The 22,301-nt window shown below is 45.2% G+C and overlaps 1 protein-coding gene across 4 annotated transcripts in view; it reads left to right on the top strand.

Moving 5' to 3' along the window:
- The window catches only part of ZNF423 (zinc finger protein 423), a 305,068-nt gene that overhangs the window by 154,450 nt on the left and 128,317 nt on the right, over positions 1–22,301 (top strand). For all 4 annotated transcript variants that reach the window (XM_077931522.1, XM_077931524.1, XM_028740205.2 and 1 more), the window contains one exon: positions 14,210–17,433. In XM_077931522.1, coding sequence (XP_077787648.1) covers positions 14,210–17,433 — 3,224 coding nt within the window. The remainder of the gene's footprint in view (positions 1–14,209; positions 17,434–22,301) is intronic.

The raw sequence follows: 22,301 nt of genomic DNA, 5'->3' as shown, positions 1-22,301 counted from the left end.
GTGGAGCACAGGACGGGTTGGAAGAAGAGGAAAAAGAGGCAAGTCAGGCAAGTGAGGGCCAGGTGCTTCCTCACTTTCTTATGCACCACTCTCCCAGAACCAGCAGTGGGATGAGCGGAGGAAGTTTTTATGTAGGCATAGTCTGTGGGTGCATGTGCGCAGCCCGTCAGGGGAATGCAAATAAACTGATGGAGAGGAAATGGTCCCCTGTTGCTGCAACTGCTCCATAGAGTGCAGACCTGGGAATACTTGACGATGCTAGATTGATGTGTGTAGTTTTCCAGAGCTGCAGAAATGGCTGTGTTATCTTTGACAATAGTGAGTTAACTATCTGCTGCATGTATTTCTTTGGTCGGGGGATGTCCTTGACATCAGGCAACCCAGTACAATTCTTAGGGTATATCTGCAAAGGTCAACTGGGGTGTTGGACTGATGGGATTGTACTGTGCACCTAATTTCTGCAGGTCAACAATGCTGGTGATAAGTTCAGGAAAAGCATAGGTTGTGTGGTTAGCATGGCAACTAGAATATTCAGCTATAATTTCTGTGTCTTGTAGGTTAAAACATATGCACCCATTCAGCGTTCTTGGGGCCATGCGTGCAACCTATCAGTGCAGGACAAGCAAATGGTAAAGTGAGAGACACAGGATAATAAGCTTCCTTTGATTATGCCAGAGTGCATTTGATCACCTTACAACCCCGATGCACCACTAAGTGCAAAATGCACATGATGCAGAATTGGCTGTGTTGGAGTGTCTTAATGGTTAATGTAAGATAGTCAGGTTTTTTTTTAATTACTTGTACTTAATTAAAAATGATACTAACTACAGCAGTTAGCATATACTTGGCAACAAATGAAAGTTTTAGTAGCAGTGGTAAGCATGCTGGGATCAATCAAGAGGTAACAATGCCCACAAGGGGTAGTGCGCATGGCTGACAATGCGCTTCATTAAGATGTGGCTAGCTGTGCCCTACTGAATGGCCTGGGAGCATGTGATATGCATCATCCATTGCTGAAGCTAAGCAGACCCTTGGATGAGAAACCACTAGGAACTCAACGTGTGGCCAGTGTGGTGTAATGGTGAGAGTGCTGGACTAGGACATGGGAGACCAGGGTTCAAATCCCCATTCTGCCATGAAGTTTACTGGGTGAACTTAGGCCAGTCACCATCTCTTAGCTCACAGGGACGTTGTGAGGATGAAATGAGGAGAAGGAGAACTATGTACACCACCTTGATATCCTTGGAAGATAAAGGTGGCATAGAAATGTAAAAATATCACAAGTGCAACTGATAAAAAAGTGTTGTAGTGCAGTGTTTCCCAACCTTGGGCCTCCAGCTGTTTTTGAACTACAATTCCCATCATCCCTGACCACTGGTCTTGCTAGCTAGGGATGATGGGAGTTGTAGTCCAAAAACAGCTGGAGGCCCAAGGTTGGGAAACACTGTTGTAGTGTATCCTATCCTCCCCTAGTTCAAGAAGCTGAATCTTCTTGTAGTTGGGTTTCCGGGGGTACCCTTTCCATATCCCAAGAAAGTTCTGTTCAGCTCATGCACGGGAGGTGGAAAGTCCTGGCACATGGGAGCAAAACCACCCTCCTGCCCTCCCTTGGATATCACAGTATGTTCTGTATCCAAAGTAGTGCTTAATAAAGTCATTTAGCTACATGTTGCACCAGCAGAATGTTATTGTTGCTGTTAACTTTGTTGCACAGTATATTGCACAATCTGTTACTTTTTGAGTTCCCACTAGTGCAACTGTTGCTCTGGATTCCTCTGTTGCACAACATTAAAAACTGACCTGTTTTGCTAATGCAAGAGTCCACGTAGAGGGGTTTGCTTTGGCTCCATGTGTGTCTATGCAAAGTGCTCCACCCTCAGAAACAGCTTGGTCCTCTGTCCACTCCGCCATTCCTGCCTATCCCAGTGATGGGCACATAGTTAGCACATAAATATTTGTGAGAAGTTCCGTGTCTTCTCGGTGATGCCATTGATACCAACATGCTGGCAGGCATAGAGGCTGAGTTGCTGACCCTTTTGCAAAATGAAAGGAAGAAAAACAAGCAAAAAAAGGATCACCGAGTTGCTCACATGTGTGTTAGTGGAGGAAATGGGTGAGGAATAATAATAACAATAACAACAACAGCAATAATACGTGGATAAGCCTAAAAGAATTCCATCGAAATCGGCGGAGTTATTATTGATTCACAGAGCACGACAAAACATCACTGCATGAATTAGCAAACAGCTGTTTCTAATTTGAGTTTAGAACTGTACACAGAGGAACTTGTTTTAGTGTTCACTCCTTTCATTTATAATGAATTTTAATCACCGCTACAGGTGAGAAAAATGTAGAAACAAGCTTGTATCTTGTGGAAGAAACAAAGGAGAGACAGATGCTAACAGATTTACAGTCTGTGATAAAAGGAATGTTTTGGTACACTTTACATGTAATTAGGGTGCAGCTGTTTGCAGTCCCAAGTCCACGATGCACAGCAGAATATAGTGTCTGCTGCTGTTCCAAAGGGAGTGCACGAAAACAGTGATTCAACCCTGAAAGCATTTAGTTTATTCCTAGATCTAACATAAAACTTTTCTCCTCCACCCCTCTCTGAGTCATTTTATTGCAGTGTGATGCTTGCTAAATAAGATTGATTTTTGCAGGATAATTGCACACAGATTGTGACTTAACTTTTATATTTATATCTGTATCAGGGCTGCAAAATGTAATCAATTTATCGGTTAGATTAATTGATTAACTACAGAATCGTGTGCATTACTCAGAAATCAGTCCCGCTGAGTTCAATGGATTCACGCCCTGGGGAAGCTTGTGTAGGATTGCAATGCAATGTATATTTTATTTGCACGCTAACTGGAACCATCAGGCTTTTAAAAAAACAAACAAACCACCCTGTTCAGGCTGCCTTGGAACAGGCGGCATATAAGTTCTTTTAAATGCAAAGAATAAATACATAAAACAAACCTTTTAATTGAGTACAGAGCTATCCCTGATTACTCAAGTGGTAGATTTATTTTTTTAAATACAAAAACTTAAAACTGCAGATGGCAATTGATATTGTTAAAGAGGTATCCTCCTGTTTCTCTTTAACACAGGCACAAATTCAATGGATAGAGTGATAATTTAATTGGCTAAAATGCATATGATTAGTCAATCAAAAGTCATTTAATCTGGTTGCAGCCTTACTGTGTTGCTGGTAGGTAAAAAAATAAGATGGCAAACAAATTAAAGAAATTTTGAATGATTAACCATATGGGTTTTAGTCAATTACATTATTACTCTATCCACTGAATTTACATATGGATTTACAGGCACAAGGTCCCAGATACAATGTCTTCCATTTCTAAGTAGGGGTGTGACAGGTTTCTGTCTGAAGCCCTGGGTTTATGGGTTGTCCCATTCCAGCAAGCCAAGTTAATGGTTTGTTTGGAGTGAGACAAACCATGAGCCCGGGTTTGAATGGAACACTAAGTCAAATCAAGTGCGGCGGCAGCGGAACTGGACTGAAGCAGCCCAGGTTTTCTATTTCTCCACAAGCTAACTTCCTTGCTCTTAGTAATCCGTAGTTTGGCTTATCGTTATGTTCAAAACAGGTTAGGGTGTGAGAATGAGGGGATTTGACACCCCGCCCCATTTGTGAAGGTCTGAATTTCTAAGCCTATAAGATAAAGCTGCAGTCCAGAGCAATACAGGTTGTAGCAACTAAATTCTACTCAGAGCGGATCCATTGAAATTAGTGGGCCTGAGTCAGGCATGTCCATTAATTTCAGTAGATTAGCTGAGTATTACTAACACTAGATGCAACCTACCTAGTTTTGCAGATAAGCTTTATGCAGACAAATACCTTGAGGTATTCATTGAACAAATTTAATTGTGTGGAAGGTTTTTCCTTGTTGTTTTTTTTTAAAGTATAACTGTGGAATTCAGAAAGAGGAAGAGAGAAACTGACTGGACTAACACACATACGCTGGTTTCTAGATTGATTAGGGTTGTCCAGTTTACACAGAATGCTAAAAGGCACAAGGTGCCTACATGCGAGTGGATGTACAAAAGCCTTGTCTACATTCAATTGAACAGTGGCTTTTGATTTGTTTTTATGTTTTGGAGAAGGTGTTGGGAGTTGGCAGATTCACCGTATTTAACCTTTGCTGCAACCTGATATATTTTGTAGGGAAATCTTTTGCTGTACTGTCTGTTTTCAGCACAGCTGTTATTATTTCAGGCAACTTAGAGACATGTGGGGGCATCCAACTATCTTGTTCCATCAGCACAAGGATCTCTGCTTGTGAAATACAACATATTCCCCTCTCCCATGTGCCCCCTAAATCTGTTCTGGGGGTTTCCACAAACCTCTGGGGAGGGCATGGGGCAAGCACAGGGGAGGAGAAGGGAAATTCCATTGTGTAAGCATTGCATTGACAGAATGAATTAATTGGCTACTGCCCATGGAAGTGGTTAGCAAGATGGGTACACTTGCAACATCTGTATATCCTGTATAATTGTTCTAGTGGTACTTTGCATTCCCACCCCCTGTAAGTATGCGGCAGATACATGCATCTTTGATGGCGTGTTATGTGATAGGAGGTCAAGAAGGTGATAGTGATTTATTAGGGAGTTTTTGTATGCCATTGTCAACTTCAGCTCCCATCTGAAACATGAAGATCATAATGTGGGAATGGATAGAATCATAGTTCAGTGGTGGAACACCTGCTTTGCAGGCACAAGGACCCAAGTTCAGTCCTTGGCATTTCCGCCTAGAAAAGGATCAGGTGATGGGAAAGAATTCCACCTGGAGAAACACTGCAAGTCAACAGCAGACAATAGTGGACTAGATCAGTGGATAGTCTAACTGGCCTTATGGCAGATTCCTATGTTCCAAAGCAGGGTAGTTACATGCACTGCAAGCTTAGGAAGGAGGGAGACAATAATGTCAGTTTTACTAATTAATATGTGGGGATATTTCTAGAGGGCAGCATCACAGAGAATGTTGTTAATCACTATCTTGTCCACTTTCCAATCTGCAGTGCTGGGGTTTTGAAGTGTGGATTGCATTTATGTTACTTTACAGTGCTATCAGTAAGACACTTATCTTCCCTTTCCCTCCAAAATCCTGCAGTAGAGAGAATATAACACACATGGACTGTATAGAAGGGCTGTTGTGAGTAACTCTCAACTTCAATCCCTCTGTTGCACACAATATGGATATGGAATGTCCACCTAGTCCCAATCTATCTCTCTTTGAAAATGAATCTAGAGCAGGATTCATTTTCAAAGATTCCACATTTTCCTCTTTGCACAAGACCTGAGTTTCAAAGAGCATGAACTTCTGTTTTTGCTTGTACTTGGCGATGTTGGAAGTGGAACCTTGCTGCCAAATTGCTGCAGTGATAAAATCCTGGATTTCTACATTGTTTCCTAGGAGTAGCTGTCATTTTTTCCACTCTTAATAAGATATAGCTGCGGTGTCAAAAGGAACCAGGAAATCTGGTCTGCAGACGAAGGATCTGTCAGTCTGGCCCTTTCCTGTGTATGTGGTGTCATATGTTTAAAGCCTCTTAATAGTCCACAGGAGAGGATGAGTAATATAGTGAAATAAATTACTAAAGGTATGACTTTGGAACATAAGGAGTTCCCTTACACTAGGTCAGGCTATTTGGTCTATCTAGCCCAGTGTTGTCTGTACTGATTTGCAGAAGCTCTACATAGTCTTAAGGCCTGCCACTGGATCTTCCTCCTACTGGATCTGCCTGGTACCAACATTGTCATCATTTTGACACTAGACAGACATTTGGGCAGATATTATCTCTCCCCACTTGAATCAACCCAGATACCATGTTCATAATCTGAGGCCCTTCTTTCTGTGCTCTCTCCAAGGGAAGTACATAGGATGGTAACATTAGTTTAGACATTTTCAGTGGGACCTCCCCAACTGTGGAATGCTCTCCCCAGGGAAGCACTCCTGGCGCCATCACTATCGCGTTTTTAGGCACCAAGCAAAAACTTTCTGATTTACCCAGGCTTACGGTTTTTAACTGGGAGGGTAGTTAGTTACGTCATTGACTTCTGTTGTTGTTTTATGTTTACTGTTGAAGTTCTTTTGAGAGGCCTGAGTGCAGAAAGTGTAAATAATAAAAATAAGAATGCAACATTGTTAGATCCTTTTTAGTAATTTTATTACTGTGTGTACTATTTGCTTGTAAACTACTTCGAGAGTTTTTAGTGGGAAGTGATATACAGATTTAAGAAACATAACCTAAACTTGTCTCCTGGAGATGCCAGGGATTGAATTTGTGACCTTCTGCATGCAAATGTAGAGGTATGCCATGATGTCTGAAATTGATGCAAGTGGACTGCCCTTAGATCTTTCGATGAAGGGAGGTATATAAATCAAATAAATCAAAGGAGCATCCAGGTCAGCATTCTCTTCCACATAGAGGGACAACTGTATGCCCCCAGGATGCACAGCAATAATTCTCCCCTTGTTGTGGCTCCCCAGGAACTGGCATTCTCATAGGCACGTTGCCTCTGAATCGGGGGGTGGGGGTGGGTCACATGCAGAGCCACTCGGAGGCACTGCCAGACTCCCCGTGCCCCCCCAATGTTGATATCTGAAGCCTATTAAAGACATAGTCTCTTAATCAAGATGTGATTAATCAGACCACTGAGTGATCACAATGCAGTGGTACCTCGGGTTACAGACGCTTCAGGTTACAGATGCTGCAGGTTACAGACTCCACTAACCCAGACGTAGTACCTCGGGTTTAGAACTTTGCTTCAGGATGAGAACAGAAATCGTGCGGCAGTGGCACAGTGGCAGCGGGAGGCCCCGTTAGCTAAAGTGGTACCTCAGGTTAAGAACAGTTTCAGGTGACGAACAGGCCTCCAAAACGAATTAAGTTCTTAACCCGAGGTACCACTGTGAATCTAAAGTTGGAAGGGGAACCATGAATAGACAATGCAAATTTATTTAAAACAGTAAACAGAAAACACATCAGTGTTACACTTAATTTAAAACATGGAAACTTAAACATTTGGTTTCTGCAAAAGTGATTTGCATTAATTCACACGGCAGAGTGGTGTCGTCAGACACCTTATGTGGTGTGAAGGTTTACCCAGCAGTGCATTTGATTTTAATCAAAGAGTCCTTGTAACACAACCCAAAGTTGGGTTGAACCATTGGTAACATTGCCTTTCCTTGTTCCTCCCCAGTCTTGCAAATAATATCACATATGTTACGTTTCCATTCAGCTTGCGTATCTGCATATTTGAATTCAGTCAGCTGTGGGATATCGGTGGCTTGAAACATTCAAACTCTTGTCCAGTGTTATAGACGTTCTTCTGCCTGGTCATCTGTAAAACCATTAGAGCCATTAAAATACCTTTACTGTCAAGTGATAACTAAACATCCCTGAAGGGGAACTCCCTTTCCCTGTTGGCACCACATCTCTAGGTAGAGAATCTGGTAATGTTTGCACAGTCTTCAGCCAAGTAGCTTGATAATCAAAGAACGAATTGGATCCACTGAAAATGCTGGTTGCACAAAGGTCCTAAGTAAGGTAAGGGCTACAATTCTCTAAATCTGGCTGAAGCCTGCATTGCTTTGGAAAATTACACTGTTGCCCACTCTCCTGGGTGGTGGTGGTAAGTGGATTAATTAACTAAGTATTTATAACCCTCACTCTCCATTGAATATTTCAGTTGAGAGTAGGGAACAATGAAATAAAAACATATAAAAGGAAATAGATAATTACAATATGCAAAAATTACAAAACAAGCCCTTAAATAACATAAACGAACAGCTCCATCATTAAGCAAGCAAAGCTGAACTGTGGCAAAGACAGCAATTAGATTTTCCCAATTTACCCAATATTGGGGTAGCGAAAACAGAACATCCAACTGACTCAAGCAACCAAAGAGTCTTAGCAACCGTTCATGTCTGTCTTTATTATGTTAGGAAAGCAGACCATGTCATATTCGGTGCATGGTCCTCATTGGTTCCTGCGTAGGTTTTTGTTCAGAGTCAACGTTAATCTGAAAGATAAATGTTGCACATATGTAACTTATATGACAATTTGGGCCAAATTGCTCTTATTAGATAAAGAAATGCATTTATGGGATTCATCCCTTCTGGAATTAGTTCCTCAGTGATGAAGATGAATGCACGCAGGCATGTAAAATGCACTGAGCATTAAGTTGCTAAATGACTGCTCTGTTTAGTGATTGATTATCGAGTTTCTTCGTGGAAGCTCCGTGACCTGCGCATCTATCCTCAAGAAGGTTTGCGTTCACAAACCTGCTTAGTGTTCTTCACCCACCCTCCTAATTAAACCTTTATTGAATTTCCTTCCCCTTTTTCATACTTGCTGATGCTAGCCTGTGGTTGATGACAATGGCCTTCCACCAATCACATGGTTTCTCTGTTTTCAAATAGTCCCACTCTGCAGGATTAGCCACTTTTAATGACTTTAATCTCCTTTTGGAGAAGCGATTCCCACCCCCACCCCCTTATTCTGCTTCATTCCTTTGATTGCATTAATGTGGAATCATTATTCCATTGGAAAAGAAACCTCATCTGAATTTAACAGTATCACTCTTACTGGTGCATGGTGTGGGGAAAGTGGATAGAGATATTTTTTTTCTCCCTATACCAGAATTGGGAGCCACCCAATGAATCTGAATGTTGGAAGATTCAGGCCAGACAAAAGGAAGTACTTCTTCACACAGTGCAGTGTTAAACTGTGGAACTCATTCCCACAATATGTTGTGATGGCCACCAACAAACTTGGGTGACTTTAAAAGAGGATCAGAGGATCGGACAAATTAATGGAGGATAAGGTTATCACTGGATATGTTCTACTTTGGTACCAGTTACCAGGATTCATAAGTGCAGGATTCATTGTTGCACTTTCTATAGGCATCTGGTTGGCACTGTGAGAACAGGTTGGTGAAGAACAAGATGGGCTTTTGTTCTGATCCAGCAAGGCTTTTCTCATGTCCCTCCTTGCAGTATACTAGGCCAGCTACAACACTCTTCAATACATATCTCACTCCTAATTCAAAGTGCTGTTGTTGACCTTTTAAAGCCATGGCTGAGAATCTGTGACTAAAGGGTTGCATGTGGCCTTCTGGACTGTGGGCCGACTCACATTTGTCTGGACCTTTCCATTGGAAATCTGGCCCTACCCACCCACCCTAGTGTGCGACTCCAAAGGAAGTTTTTCTGTTGGCAGAAAAATGGTGTTTGCTTGTTTGTTTAGTCGTTTAGTCGTGTCCAACTCTTCGTGACCCCATGGACCAGAGCATGCCAGGCACTCCTGTCTTCCACTGCCTCCCGCAGTTTGGTCAGAAATGGACAAATGGTTTGGTCAGAAAAATGGTACCCTACCCCTCCATGGCTGAGGACCAAGGGCTGCTTGTTTCCATGTGTGCTTATCTGTCAGCTACCAGGAACAGGGGTGCCTTGATCACGGTACACTAATTCTCTTTCTAGACAGGCTCACCTGGTGCATTGCGGTGTTTGGGTGTTAGGCAAAGACCTCTTTATTTCCCTAAGCTTATTAGTTGTTTGAATGCTGTTTTCAAAATGTCTTTTGCTTTTTGTGTTTACTGTTTTGTTCAATATTTTGTACTCTTCACGGTATCTTGTATTTTTAAAAATGTAAACCTCCCTGGCTATTTTATTTGAAGGAGGGTATAGAAATAGCTTGAAGTTGAAGTAGCTTCGGGATAAGTATTTTCGGGTTGCACACTGCGGGAACCTGGAAGTAACGGAGCACGTTACTTCCGGGTTTTGCTGCTCACGCATACGCAGACGGTCAAAATGACGTCAGACGCATGCACGGAAGCGGCGAATCGTGACCCACAGACGTGGGTTGTGTTTGCTTCTGGATGCGAACGGGGCTCCGGAACGGATCCCGTTCGCATCCAGAGGTACCACTTTACCTGTTATAGGTACTCCTATTAGCCCCTTCCATTCTCAATATTAATTGTCAATATTAATTAATAATTAATAGTAATACAACACCCATATAAAAACATAATCAAACATTAAAAACTTCCCAATAGAACATGGCCAGTAGTCAGGGGTAGTGGCTGTTAAATTCTGGAAGACAACAGGCTGTTGTAGATCACTGATATTCAACTGGTTGGTTGGAGACTCTTAAGTGACATAAAGCAGATTGTGCACTGCCATTTTTGTTACTTTCCTTGTTTAAGATGTTCTTTAAGGATACAGCAGGAGGAGAAGGACATTACCGTATTTTTCACTCTATAAGGCACACTTTTTGCCTCCCAAAAAGTAAGGGGAAATGTGTGTGCGTCTTATGGAGTGAATGCAGGCTGTGCAGCTATTTCAGAAGCCAGAACAGCAAGTGGGATCGCTGCGCAGTGATCCTTCTTGCTGTTCTAGCTTCTGGGGTTCAGAATATATTTTTTCTTGTTTTCTTCCTCCAAAAACTAGGTGCGTCTTGTGGTCTGGTGCGTTTTATAGAGTGGAAAATACAGTAATAGTGGGTTCTGTAGTTGAAGGTTGGTGTTAAAGGTGGGACCAAGTCTGAAAGCATTGCAAACAGCTGGTCTCGACTGGAAACATGGTGCAGATGGAATTCAAGGGGACGATCTTGCCACCAAATTTTTATACTGGGCTCTTATTCATTTAAAGACTGGATTGGAGGCCAATCTATTCCTGAGTAATTCCTAAAAGAACACAACCATGTCAGAAGATTCTGTTGCTTTGCTAGCCACCTGCTTTGGCTCTGAGCCACGGTGACTGAACCCCAACTCTCCCAAGATTTCGTTTCCTCAGTGGCCAGCTCCTTGCAGGTCGCAGTCCTTGGCACACTTTCCTGGGAGTGAACCCCATAGGACTTATTTCTGAGTAAATGTGCATAAAATTGCTCTGGCAGACTCATGGCTGCTTTAAAGCAATTGCTGTGTTTTAAGAGCAAGGCATTTTAAAGTGTTTTGCAAATGTACAGCCCTAAGTTCTTACCGTTCTTGTATTTTTAAGCGATGGCTCGATGGACTCCTGTTGTTCTAATAATATTACGGTGGTGTAATATTTTAAAAATACGGAAACACATTGAGAGCCAATTCGCCATTTGTTGCCCTAGTTTAAAAGCCCCCTTGTGCCTCCCTGGTCCCCCCTCCCCCCGTTTGCCTGCATCCCCCTGGAGGAGCCCAGCTGGCATGAGCTGGGAATTAGTGTGTGCAGCGGTTTGCTGGTCCTTCCCTGCTGAATGTAATCCAGGGAGCAAGCAGCCAGCTGAATCCTTCCAGTCAGAAGAGCCCATTAATTCAAGTCCTTGGGGGGGGGGAGAGGCAGCCTCCCCCTTTCTTGCTTGGTGAGAAAGGCCCCCTGTGATTGTAGCTGGCGTGAGAGTGAGACAGAGGCTGTCCAGGGCAAGGCTTAAAGCTTGCTCATTACGGGGAGTGCCGTTGATTTACAATCTGCAGAGTTAGGTTTAATTTCTCATCTGCACAAGGTATGATCGTAGGCTGAGGGTGGGGGTGGAGGTAGGTAATGAATTTCAAAAGTAAAAATTTAATTTTTCTTCTTCTATTGAACACTTACCAGATCTTTCTATGGCGTGTGCGCAAGAGAGCGCACCTTATTCTTAATTTGCTTCATAAAAAAAACAAAAACCCCAAGCCAAGCCATGTTATACAGCTTTTTGATGGAGCTATGCCAAAAGCAGTTTACAATAGGTACTGGCGGTAAAAAGGAATCAAGTGAAAAGGAGGTAAGGCAGACTAAAATGCAACAATATATTTTTTTGTAATAAAGTTGGAAAAAGATTAGATTAATGTTAAGAGCAACCCCAAGGTTTAGGTAATAGGGCTAGGCCTTAATCTTCAGCAAAGACCACAGATGCCAGACAAGGGCAGTAGTTGACGGGCCTCCCTGTCATACCAAATGTGATTAGATTAATAAGAAATCCAGAGTAAACATATTTTAGTAAATATCTGAGGGGGTTGCACAGAACAGAAAGGGTCCTCAGATAATTAAGCATATGAGCTGTCTGAGATATATTCATATGAAATATATGTTACCAGCCTTGCATTTCAACAGTAGCCTGGTGGACGTTGGTGATAAGGGATTTTGTGTATGGGCATTGAATCACATGTGGGTGCTTTGATCCTCTTCTGCACTCACGGTAGGTACTCTACAGGCTGCAGAGGAAGGAGGGAACCCTCTATCCTTCCTTTCCCAGCCCTCTGCAGGTGCATTTATTCATTTATTTATTTAACTGGCTAGTAACATTTATGAGAGAGAAGCATGGTGGACCCTGAAGTTGCCCATCCACAACACCTGGATAACAGACGGAGTAGTCAGACAAGTCACCTGGTTTCAGTCTTCCTTGCTAAGGGGAGCTTTACTGTAGTTATTTTAAAACTACAAAGATGATTTCTAAATTTGCACCTGTGCACACACATTATTAGCATGCACAAACCTTTTTATTGTACTGGGATTTTTGGTGAGGCCCAAGTAGCCATGTATGAAGGCACAACCTTTTTTTTTTTTTAAAAAAAAACCATCATTTAAAATGTTGCATTTTATGACCCACTCTGAAAGGGATGCCCTTAGTGGCCTCCCATCCCAGGGCTGACCAGGTTGAAACCTGCTTAGCTTCAGTAGTGCTGTGGCACTAGGTCCTTCCAGACTCTTCCTTGGACCCATTTGCAGATGACTTTGGTGCACTCTTTGCATGGTAGAGGAGGGGCAACCTACTTGTAGAGTTAAGGGAGCTACTGACAGAGCAGACTTCTGTTCAGGTCTCCAAAAAGTTATGGACTAAGAATCAAGCAAAATATACCAAGTGGCTGGAAAAGTTCAGTAGCACTGGGGTCAACTACAAGTGGCTGAGTGTTAGCACTAAATTGGGGGGCCTGTCAGTAGAAGCTCACAGAGAGGTGGGGAAGGACCAGCAGCTGTTACCGTTCGTGTTTGCATTTGTGGAAGACGTGAAAACGAAGAGGGATCAAAACAGCTGCAATGAATTTGTAGGGAAAAGCAGCTGTGTAAGAAAATCAATCCTTTATTCCTGGCGCTTTGAGTTGAACTGTGTGCGTGTGCAAGGGAAAAAAGATCTTTGCAAATCTGAAATTGGCAAAACCAATAGCTCAACCCCCACCTCCCCCCCCCACAATATGGTGGAGGTGCCCCCCTCCAAAGCCGTGGCACTGCCAGGCCCAGAGGCTCTGAGCTACGATGTGGAACTGCTTTCCCTTCCCTGCTGCCAACGAAGTATCTTCCGTCTTGCTGCAGAGTTGGCAGGCACACACATGGCATGAAATTGGCGCTGGAGCCAGGCTGACTCTGACTGCATGGAAGCACCTTTAGAGTTGGGTGCACAGTGCAGAATGCTGCCCACCCTGCATGACTAGCCCTGACGAGGGGGGGGGTGCCTTTTGTTTTTAATTGGTGGTTTAAAAGCCACCTGACACCTTACCTTTTCCAGCCTCTGACCATTGATTTCAGTTTTGTTTCAGGTGCAAGTGGGCTTTGGGGAAATCCATCTTGTTTATGTCACAATACTATTGAATGATTCTCTCTCTCTGTGTGTGTGTTTGAGAGAGGGAGATTCTCTGGTTGTAACTGCTCCCGTGTAGCCTTTCCCATTTTGAGGCAGGGCCAGAACGGATTTTTTTTTCCCAGGCCGTATTATTTGAAAACCGTTCCGACAAGTATGTGTTGAAAAATGCTCACGTACAAGCACTTAACGCAGCAGCTCTTAGAAATGTTTGTATCGCTCTGAGGCATGTTGCGCTTTGTTTTCTTGACTCGCTGTTTATTGCTTGGCAATACAGTAGACAGGTGTTAAACCTGCTTGGGGGACTTGCGAGGGGGGTGGAGGAAGGAGAAATTGCTTAACATTAATAACGGATGCTCTGTATTTGGCATATTTGTTTATTTTACTTTAAAAAGAATAGATTTGTGCAGCAGACTTAATCTGCATTTTCTCTTTTGCTCCAACATCCTGTTAAGATTCAGGAGGCATTTGTGGCGTGCGCTGGTTCTTTCAGTTTTGTTTTTGTTCTGCAATTGAATCTTTCCCTCTTCTGCTTTCTTCCTCTCTCTTTTAAACGCTGTAGTAGCAGAAGGGCCATAGTGTTGTTGAACGGCTTTGTCCCTATTTTCACAGATGCACTGGGAATTGTTTTTAATCTCCTTTCTGCTTTCCCATTACAGATGGCGATGACGACCCACAACTCTCCTGGGTGGCTTCATCTCCCTCCAGCAAAGACGTTGCATCACCCACTCAGATGATAGGAGATGGGTGTGATCTCGGCATCGGGGAGGAGGAAGGGGGGACCGGCCTGCCGTATCCCTGTCAGTTTTGCGATAAGTCCTTCATTCGCCTGAGCTACCTTAAAAGGCACGAGCAGATCCACAGCGACAAGCTACCTTTCAAATGCACCTACTGCAGCCGGCTTTTCAAGCACAAGAGGAGCAGGGACCGGCACATCAAGCTGCACACGGGGGACAAGAAGTACCACTGCCACGAGTGCGAGGCGGCCTTCTCCCGCAGCGACCACCTCAAGATCCACTTGAAGACCCACAGCTCCAGCAAGCCCTTCAAGTGCACGGTCTGCAAGCGGGGCTTCTCCTCCACCAGCTCCCTGCAGAGCCACATGCAGGCCCACAAGAAGAACAAGGAGCACCTGGCCAAGAGCGAGAAGGACGGCAAGAAGGACGACTTCATGTGCGACTACTGCGAGGAGACCTTCAGCCAGACCGAGGAGCTGGAGAAGCACGTCATGACGCGCCACCCTCAGCTCTCTGAGAAGGCCGACCTGCAGTGCATCCATTGCCCTGAGGTGTTTGCCGACGAGAACTCCCTGCTATCCCACATCCACCAAGCCCACGCCAACAAGAAACACAAGTGCCCAATGTGCCCAGAGCAGTTCTCTTCGGTGGAGGAGGTCTATTGCCACCTGGATAGCCACCGGCAGCCTGATTCCAGCAACCACAGCATCAGTCCCGACCCTGTCTTGGGCAGCGTGGCCTCCATGAGCAGTGCCACGCCGGATTCCAGCGCTTCGGTGGAGCGGGGCTCCACTCCCGACTCGACTCTGAAACCCTTGAGAGGGCAAAAGAAGATGAGGTCCCTGGAGAGAGAAGAGGGACAGTCCTGGTCGAAAGTCTCCTACAGCTGCCCGTACTGCACCAAGCGCGATTTCAATAGCCTCGCCGTCTTGGAGATCCACCTGAAAACCATCCATGTGGACAAACCTCAGCAAAGCCACACGTGCCAGATTTGCCTTGAATCCATGCCCACGTTGTATAACCTGAACGAACACGTGAGGAAGGTGCATAAAAACCACGCATATCCCATGATGCAGTTCAGCAACATTTCGGCCTTCCACTGCAACTATTGTCCAGAGATGTTTGCGGACATCAACAGCCTGCAGGAACACATCCGTATCGCTCACTGCGGGCCGGGAGCCACAACTCAAGACGGCAACAACGCCTTCTTTTGCAACCAGTGCTCCATGGGCTTTCTGACCGAAGCCTCTCTGACTGAGCACATCCAGCAAACTCACTGCAACATAGGAAACTCCAAATTGGATTCCCCTGTTGTTCAGCCATCACAGTCTTTTATGGAGGTATATTCCTGCCCGTATTGCACAAACTCGCCCATTTTTGGCTCTATTCTCAAGCTGACGAAACACATCAAAGAAAACCATAAGAACATTCCACTGGCACACAACAAAAAGTCCAAAGGTGAGCAGAGTCCAGTTTCTTCTGATGTTGAAGTGTCTTCCCCCAAAAGGCAGCGGCTTTCTGCCAGCGTCAATTCAGTTTCGAACGGCGAGTACCCGTGTAACCAGTGCGAACTGAAGTTCTCCAGCTTTGAAAGCTTCCAGACTCATTTGAAGTTGCATTTGGAGTTGTTGTTAAGGAAGCAGTCGTGCCCTCAGTGCAAAGAAGACTTTGATTCCCAGGAATCTCTGCTGCAGCACCTCACTGTCCACTACATGACAACCTCAACTCATTATGTCTGCGAGAGCTGCGACAAGCAGTTTTCATCGGTGGACGATCTGCAGAAACATTTGCTGGACATGCATACTTTTGTGTTGTATCACTGCACCCTTTGCCAAGAGGTTTTTGACTCCAAGGTATCTATCCAAGTGCACCTGGCAGTGAAGCACAGCAATGAGAAAAAGATGTATCGGTGTACAGCCTGCAACTGGGATTTTCGGAAGGAGGTGGACCTCCAGATCCACGTGAAGCACAGTCACCTGGGCAACCCTGCAAAGTCTCACAAGTGCATCTTCTGTGGAGAGACGTTTAGCACCGAAGTGGAGCTGCAGTGCCACATCACGACCCACAGCAAAAAGTACAACTGCAAGTTCTGCAGCAAAGCCTTCCATGCCATCATCTTGCTTGAAAAACATTTGCGGGAGAAGCACTGTGTCTTTGATGCCAGCGCTGAGAACGGAACAGCCAATGGCACCGTGCCGGCTAGCAAGAAGGCAGAATCTGCCGATATCCAGAACATGTTGATGAAAAATCCAGACACTTCAAACAGCCACGAAGCTAGTGAGGATGACGTGGATGCTTCGGAACCCATGTACGGCTGCGATATCTGTGGGGCGGCTTATACGATGGAGGTGCTTTTGCAGAACCACCGTCTGAGGGACCATAACATCAGGCCAGGGGAGGACGACTGTTCCAGGAAGAAAGCAGAGTTCATCAAAGGGAGCCACAAGTGCAACATCTGCTCAAGGACCTTTTTCTCGGAGAACGGCCTCCGGGAGCACATGCAGACCCACCGAGGCCCAGCAAAGCATTACATGTGCCCCATTTGCGGGGAACGCTTCCCGTCCCTCCTGACCCTGACGGAGCACAAAGTAACTCACAGCAAGAGCTTGGATACAGGGACATGCCGGATCTGCAAAATGCCCCTGCAGAGCGAAGAGGAGTTCATTGAGCACTGCCAGATGCACCCCGACCTCAGAAACTCCCTCACCGGATTCCGCTGTGTTGTCTGCATGCAGACGGTCACCTCGACTCTCGAGCTGAAAATCCACGGAACATTCCATATGCAAAAATTGGCAGGGAACTCTGCGGCGTCTTCTCCCAACGGCCAGGCCTTGCAGAAATTCTACAAGTGTGCTCTGTGCTTGAAGGACTTCAGGAACAAGCAAGACTTGGTGAAGCTGGATGTTAACGGTCTGCCGTATGGCCTGTGTGCTGGGTGCATGACCAGGAGCACCAATGGACAGTCCATGGGCATGACCCCGCCGGAAGTTAGCGAAAGACCTTGTGGTAGCCTGAGGTGCCCGGAGTGTAGTGTCAAATTTGAAAGTGCCGAAGACTTAGAAAGCCACCTTCAGTTGGACCACCGAGACCTGACGCCTGAGACCAGTGGCCAAAAGAAGGGTACCCAGACATCCCCCGTTCCCAGAGTAAGTACTGCCAAAGGTTAGCTTTACTATAATGAATAGATACTGACTTCAGAAACTCACATTGCACATAGGGCTCCAATGTGCAGCTGAAGCTTCCATTCTCTTTAGTATTGAAAACTTCCTCTGTGTGTGTCTGGCTCTCCCTTGCTCAGGAGGGAATAAGGGAACCTCTGCTTATCCAGGAGTTCCATGTGAGTGTTGGAACTCAGCAAACATTTGCTCTACAATAATTAACTACAAAGTACAGGTGATTCCCCCCCCCAACTATAAAAATATAACATTACATTATTGTTTTAAGAGAAAAATTGTATTCTTTGTTGTTGTTGTTTGCTTCAGAGTTATAGAGTTCTGCTGTCAAAGCTACCTCATTTAGCTACTGGTTCATTCAGAGTGGCAAGCACAGTTGTGGTTATAGTTAGGTTAGCAGTGGCAGTGTATCCATAAAAGACTCGTGGTAAGCATCCTTCCTTTTTAAAGCAGTTTTAGATGGAGTTCCAACTGCCCTGAGCAGGTTAGAAAGGTAGATAAAAGAATAAATATATAAATTCGAGTTCCAAATTCGTCATTTCACTTAAACTCTCATATAAAAATTGATTGGGCACTACTTGGATACTGCTTCATACAAGCCATTCTGTCTGCGTTCCAACACTGAAGAGTGGGAAAGTGCACCTCACAGGTGAGCGACTCCACAAAGCAAAGTTTTGGCGAGTGTGGAATGCACCTGATCGTCTCTGCCCAAACTCCAGCGTGGATCATAGCAGCTAGAAATAGATTCCTAAAAGACCTCCTTGCACATGTCTGATTCAGATCCTTGTGAAGCTACACCACTCTCAGAGGCCACTTCAGATGACAGAGAACCTGTGTGGTGCAATGGCTAGAGCATGGCTAGACTAAGACTTGGGAGACCAGGGTTCAAATCTCCATTCAGATATGAAGATCACCAGGTGATCTTTGGACAGTCATTCGCTCTCAGCCTGACCTGTCTCAGGGTTATTGTGAGGCTAAAATGGGAGAGGGACATACATTGTATGCTGCCTTGTTCTTCTTGGAGGAAAGGTGAGATATAAATGCAATACACATACATGATACAGATTCTAGGCCTTTTGCTACACTAGGCATGATCATGGCACACAAGGTGGCTTCCTAGATCACTCCAGAGCATGCTAGTAGGCTTTGCACAGCCAGCAGGCAGTGAAAACACCACCCAGTTGCTGTGTCTGATGTGGACAGCATTTTTGGAAGGGGCCACAACCTACCCCTCATAGGATTGGGAATTTATGACTAATATGCTTTCCTCCATTGGTACATTCATAGGCCAGCTCATAGACATGCCAACTTGCATGCCTATATATGCCAGCAGTGGAAAATATATGCTGTGCATCTTTCCCTCTCCCTGCCCCCCATGCAGAAATTAATCCCCATGCCACTTTTTCTAACATTTGAAATGACTCAACAAGAAAAACTTGTTAACCTTTCTTCAGGCATTGGACAGGAGATTTTGTTGGACACTGTTGAGCATGGGCCTTGCACACAGGAATGTGGCAGCTCAATGCCAGAAGAAGGTGCTGTAGCTCAGTGGTAGAACACATGCTTTGCATGCAGAAGGTCTCAGTTTCAGTCCTTGCCATGCCCAAGTAGGGCTGGAAAAGATGGTTCTAAGGTCAATGTAGATATCAATGTGTTAGATGGACCAGTAGTTTGACTCCATATGAAGTTCGCTTTCTATGCTTTTTCTCCCATCTATTCAACCATGCCCTATAAAGGGAGACTGAAATATTCCTGACCTTAGGCTGTGGAAGTGGCTATTATGGAGGATTGATGGGGGAGGGCGAAAGCATCGACCACACATCTCTTTTTCTCTAGTGATTTCAGCAGCTGCAAAACACGCACCACAATGGTACCTCGTTGCCTGTTCCCCCACCTCTATAAACAGAAGCTAGTGGAATTCAGCAGAGGTGAGGGAATGTGCACCATGATGATCATTGAATCATAGAAGGGACCCTGAGTCCAAGCCCCTGCAATGCAGGAATCTCAACATGTGGTGCCCCATTCAGTTTGAAACCACGCTGCACCCTGCTTAGCTTTGCAAATGAGCCAGCAGTTTTACTGCTGCACCACTAGGAGGGGATATGCCATGCAAAACCGTTTCAGGTGTGTGCCTCTCCTCTAGCCCCCCCTTCCAGCAAAGGGCTACTCAGTGCACCCTGTACCTTGGCACACCTTGGAACACCAGAAGACCTGGTGGTGGTGCAGCTGTTGGCACAGGCAGTTCTACTACAGTGGCCAGCAGAAAACCTACCCCTTTTAACGCTCTAACAATATAGCCTGCTCAAGTGCCACTTTGGGGCATTGTGGGAAGATCAGAAAGGTGGCTTCGTGCTTTACCTGCTGGGCGAATCTGAGCCAAGGGGTTCTTGCCTCAAGCACTGATGGGCCCTTCTGGCATGATGTTCAGCCATGCTGAGTGCTGCTGCCATGCCCTATATTTTGCAGTAGGAGATGTTTCCAGGGGGGAGAAGAAGAGAGGACACAGGGCTGGTGCTTAAAAAAAAAAAAATGCAGTCAGAACCCTCTATCATGCCACTCTCCAGCTTAATTACAAACCAGGATAAGAACCCTGCCCCCCTCCCTCAACAAAAGCTCCTATATTGCTTTGGGTAGCGGAAGAGGGGAAAAAACACCCAAAGTTCTTAGTTCAGTTAGGTAGGCTCTTTATCTTTGAAGAACTTTCTTCAATATGTTGCATGTATTAAAAAGTGATTTTTTCCCCGGGTTGCCTTTACACAAAACATTGATTAAGTAGCAGCTATTCCCAGACTACCTCATGATCAAACCAGCAGCTGCTTCCTTACATAAGTTTCTGCAGATAAGTCTGCCACTGGCATCTGTACTAATAGGATTCTTGGCTATTTCGGCACATCGGCAACCTTCTGAGAGAGCTTTTCATGTCTGCAGTTTGTGGCCTTTGGAAATAATTTCTTCAAACTACTATTTGTGGCTCGGAAGGCTGCTCGTTTCTGGGTGTCCCGAATAAAATCGGATGGACTAGCGAGGCTCGGCACTTTTTTCTCAGTTGACGGGCAAAGCATCTGCACGTATAACATCCTTTGTGCCCCCCTCCCGAAACGTTTTTAATTACCTTTGATTCATCGCATAAAGCCCCCGACTCGCTTGGCGCTATTCGAAGGTCCTCCTCCCCCACTCCACGTGAGCCAGAAGTCCACCCGCCCTGCCCCACTCTGCCCCGCCGAAGCATCATCTTGTACGTGGCTGGGATAGAGCTGTTAAAAGTCTGTCTTGTAGATCTTGCTGATCTGCGACAATGTGTTGGGTTCAAAGGATTTCTCGGAGCTTGAAACAATCCGAGCGAAAGATTCTTTGCTTTGTTTCACTTGCTGCTTTAGCACTGCAACTACATACTCGCTCCCTTGGGGTCAAGCGAATCGGTGACTAGACCTGCCTCCAGCTGTGTTATACATCTAATTCTGCAGAGAATAAAATACGAAATGGAAACACCTCTCCCTTCAGCGTGATGCCTCTTGAGAGTTCATCATCCAAAACTACTTATTAGCCCCATCGCCGCCTTTCTCCTCCTTGCTTCTTCATTGTGTTTCACGCTCCTCTTGAAGAACAGCCCTATTCTTTTATGCCAGGCTAATTCTGATTTCGTATGGCTGTGCACACAGAGGCTAAAATGCTCCAGCCTCTCACTGTACTCACTCCCCCCCCTCACCATTACCGTGAATGGAAATGGTTGCCGTCCTCCTTACTCCTACTTTTAACTCTGCCTCTTCAACAAAGCTTCTATACCTACTCTTCCCTCAGGAGAGAATTTAAGTTCTTCAACAAAGTAAATGCTTTGAATCTTGCCCCAAGAGGGCAGATTTCTTTTGTAGAAGATAATGAAAAATCAGAATTCAGGCCTGCACCAAATTACACTTTACACAGGAGCCTGCGATTGGCATATATGCTAATGCCTCAGATCCGCCATTCTACCTTCCTGTTAAACAATAACTATCCCGCGAACAGGCTGATGGATGCAAACCCACAATGCCCCTTGCCCTATTTATCTGCCCCCTTGGTGTTCTCTGTGGACTAAAATTGGACCTAAAATTGCTCTAGGTCATATCCACAGGCACTGTCAACCTTGACATATGACAGGACATAAGCAAGACCCATCTCCCTGGGGAGGAGCCATTGCCCATGTGTGGAGTCCTCCCTTAGCAAGAACACTTGGATTTCAGTGAGGGGCTTCTGCCCCCAGCCTTTTTGCAATGCCCCTTTTTTTTCCAGAAGGCTACAGTTTTAAATGTCAGGGGGCATATTGCCCCCACTCTATTCACCGTCCTGGCCATGCCCCACCCCCCGGTCTAAATTTCTCATCATTCCTGTGTGCACACCATACATTTAAAACACCCCTTGCAAAGAATCATAGAATTGTAGAGTTGGAAGGGGCCCGGAGTGTCACTTAGTCCAACCCCTTACAATGCAGGGATCTCAACTAAAGCATCCATGACTGATGGCTATCCAATCTTCAAAGAAGGAGAGTCCACCACCTCTTGGGAATCTGCTCCACTGCTGAACAGCTCTTACTGTCAGAAAGCTTTTCTGATGTTTAGTGCACTGATGTGAATAGGGTATAAGTCAGCTTGCTGTGTTTTTGGAAGAAGTCCTTTTCATAACTCTCAGGAAGTGCACGTCCTGTCCAATCAGGATGTCCTTATTCACAAGTAACAGGCAATATAGGCTGAGTTCACCTAGCTCCTGTTGCCTGGAGGCAGTGGCGTAGCGTGGGGGGTGCAGGGGGGCCCGGCCACACTGGGCGCAACATCTGGGGGCGCTCGCTCGCACTCGCAGCTCTCTGCCCC

This window comes from Podarcis muralis, chromosome 7, assembly GCF_964188315.1.
Source record: "Podarcis muralis chromosome 7, rPodMur119.hap1.1, whole genome shotgun sequence".
Lineage (NCBI taxonomy): Eukaryota > Metazoa > Chordata > Lepidosauria > Squamata > Lacertidae > Podarcis > Podarcis muralis.
This window is presented reverse-complemented; position numbering and strand designations above follow the sequence as displayed.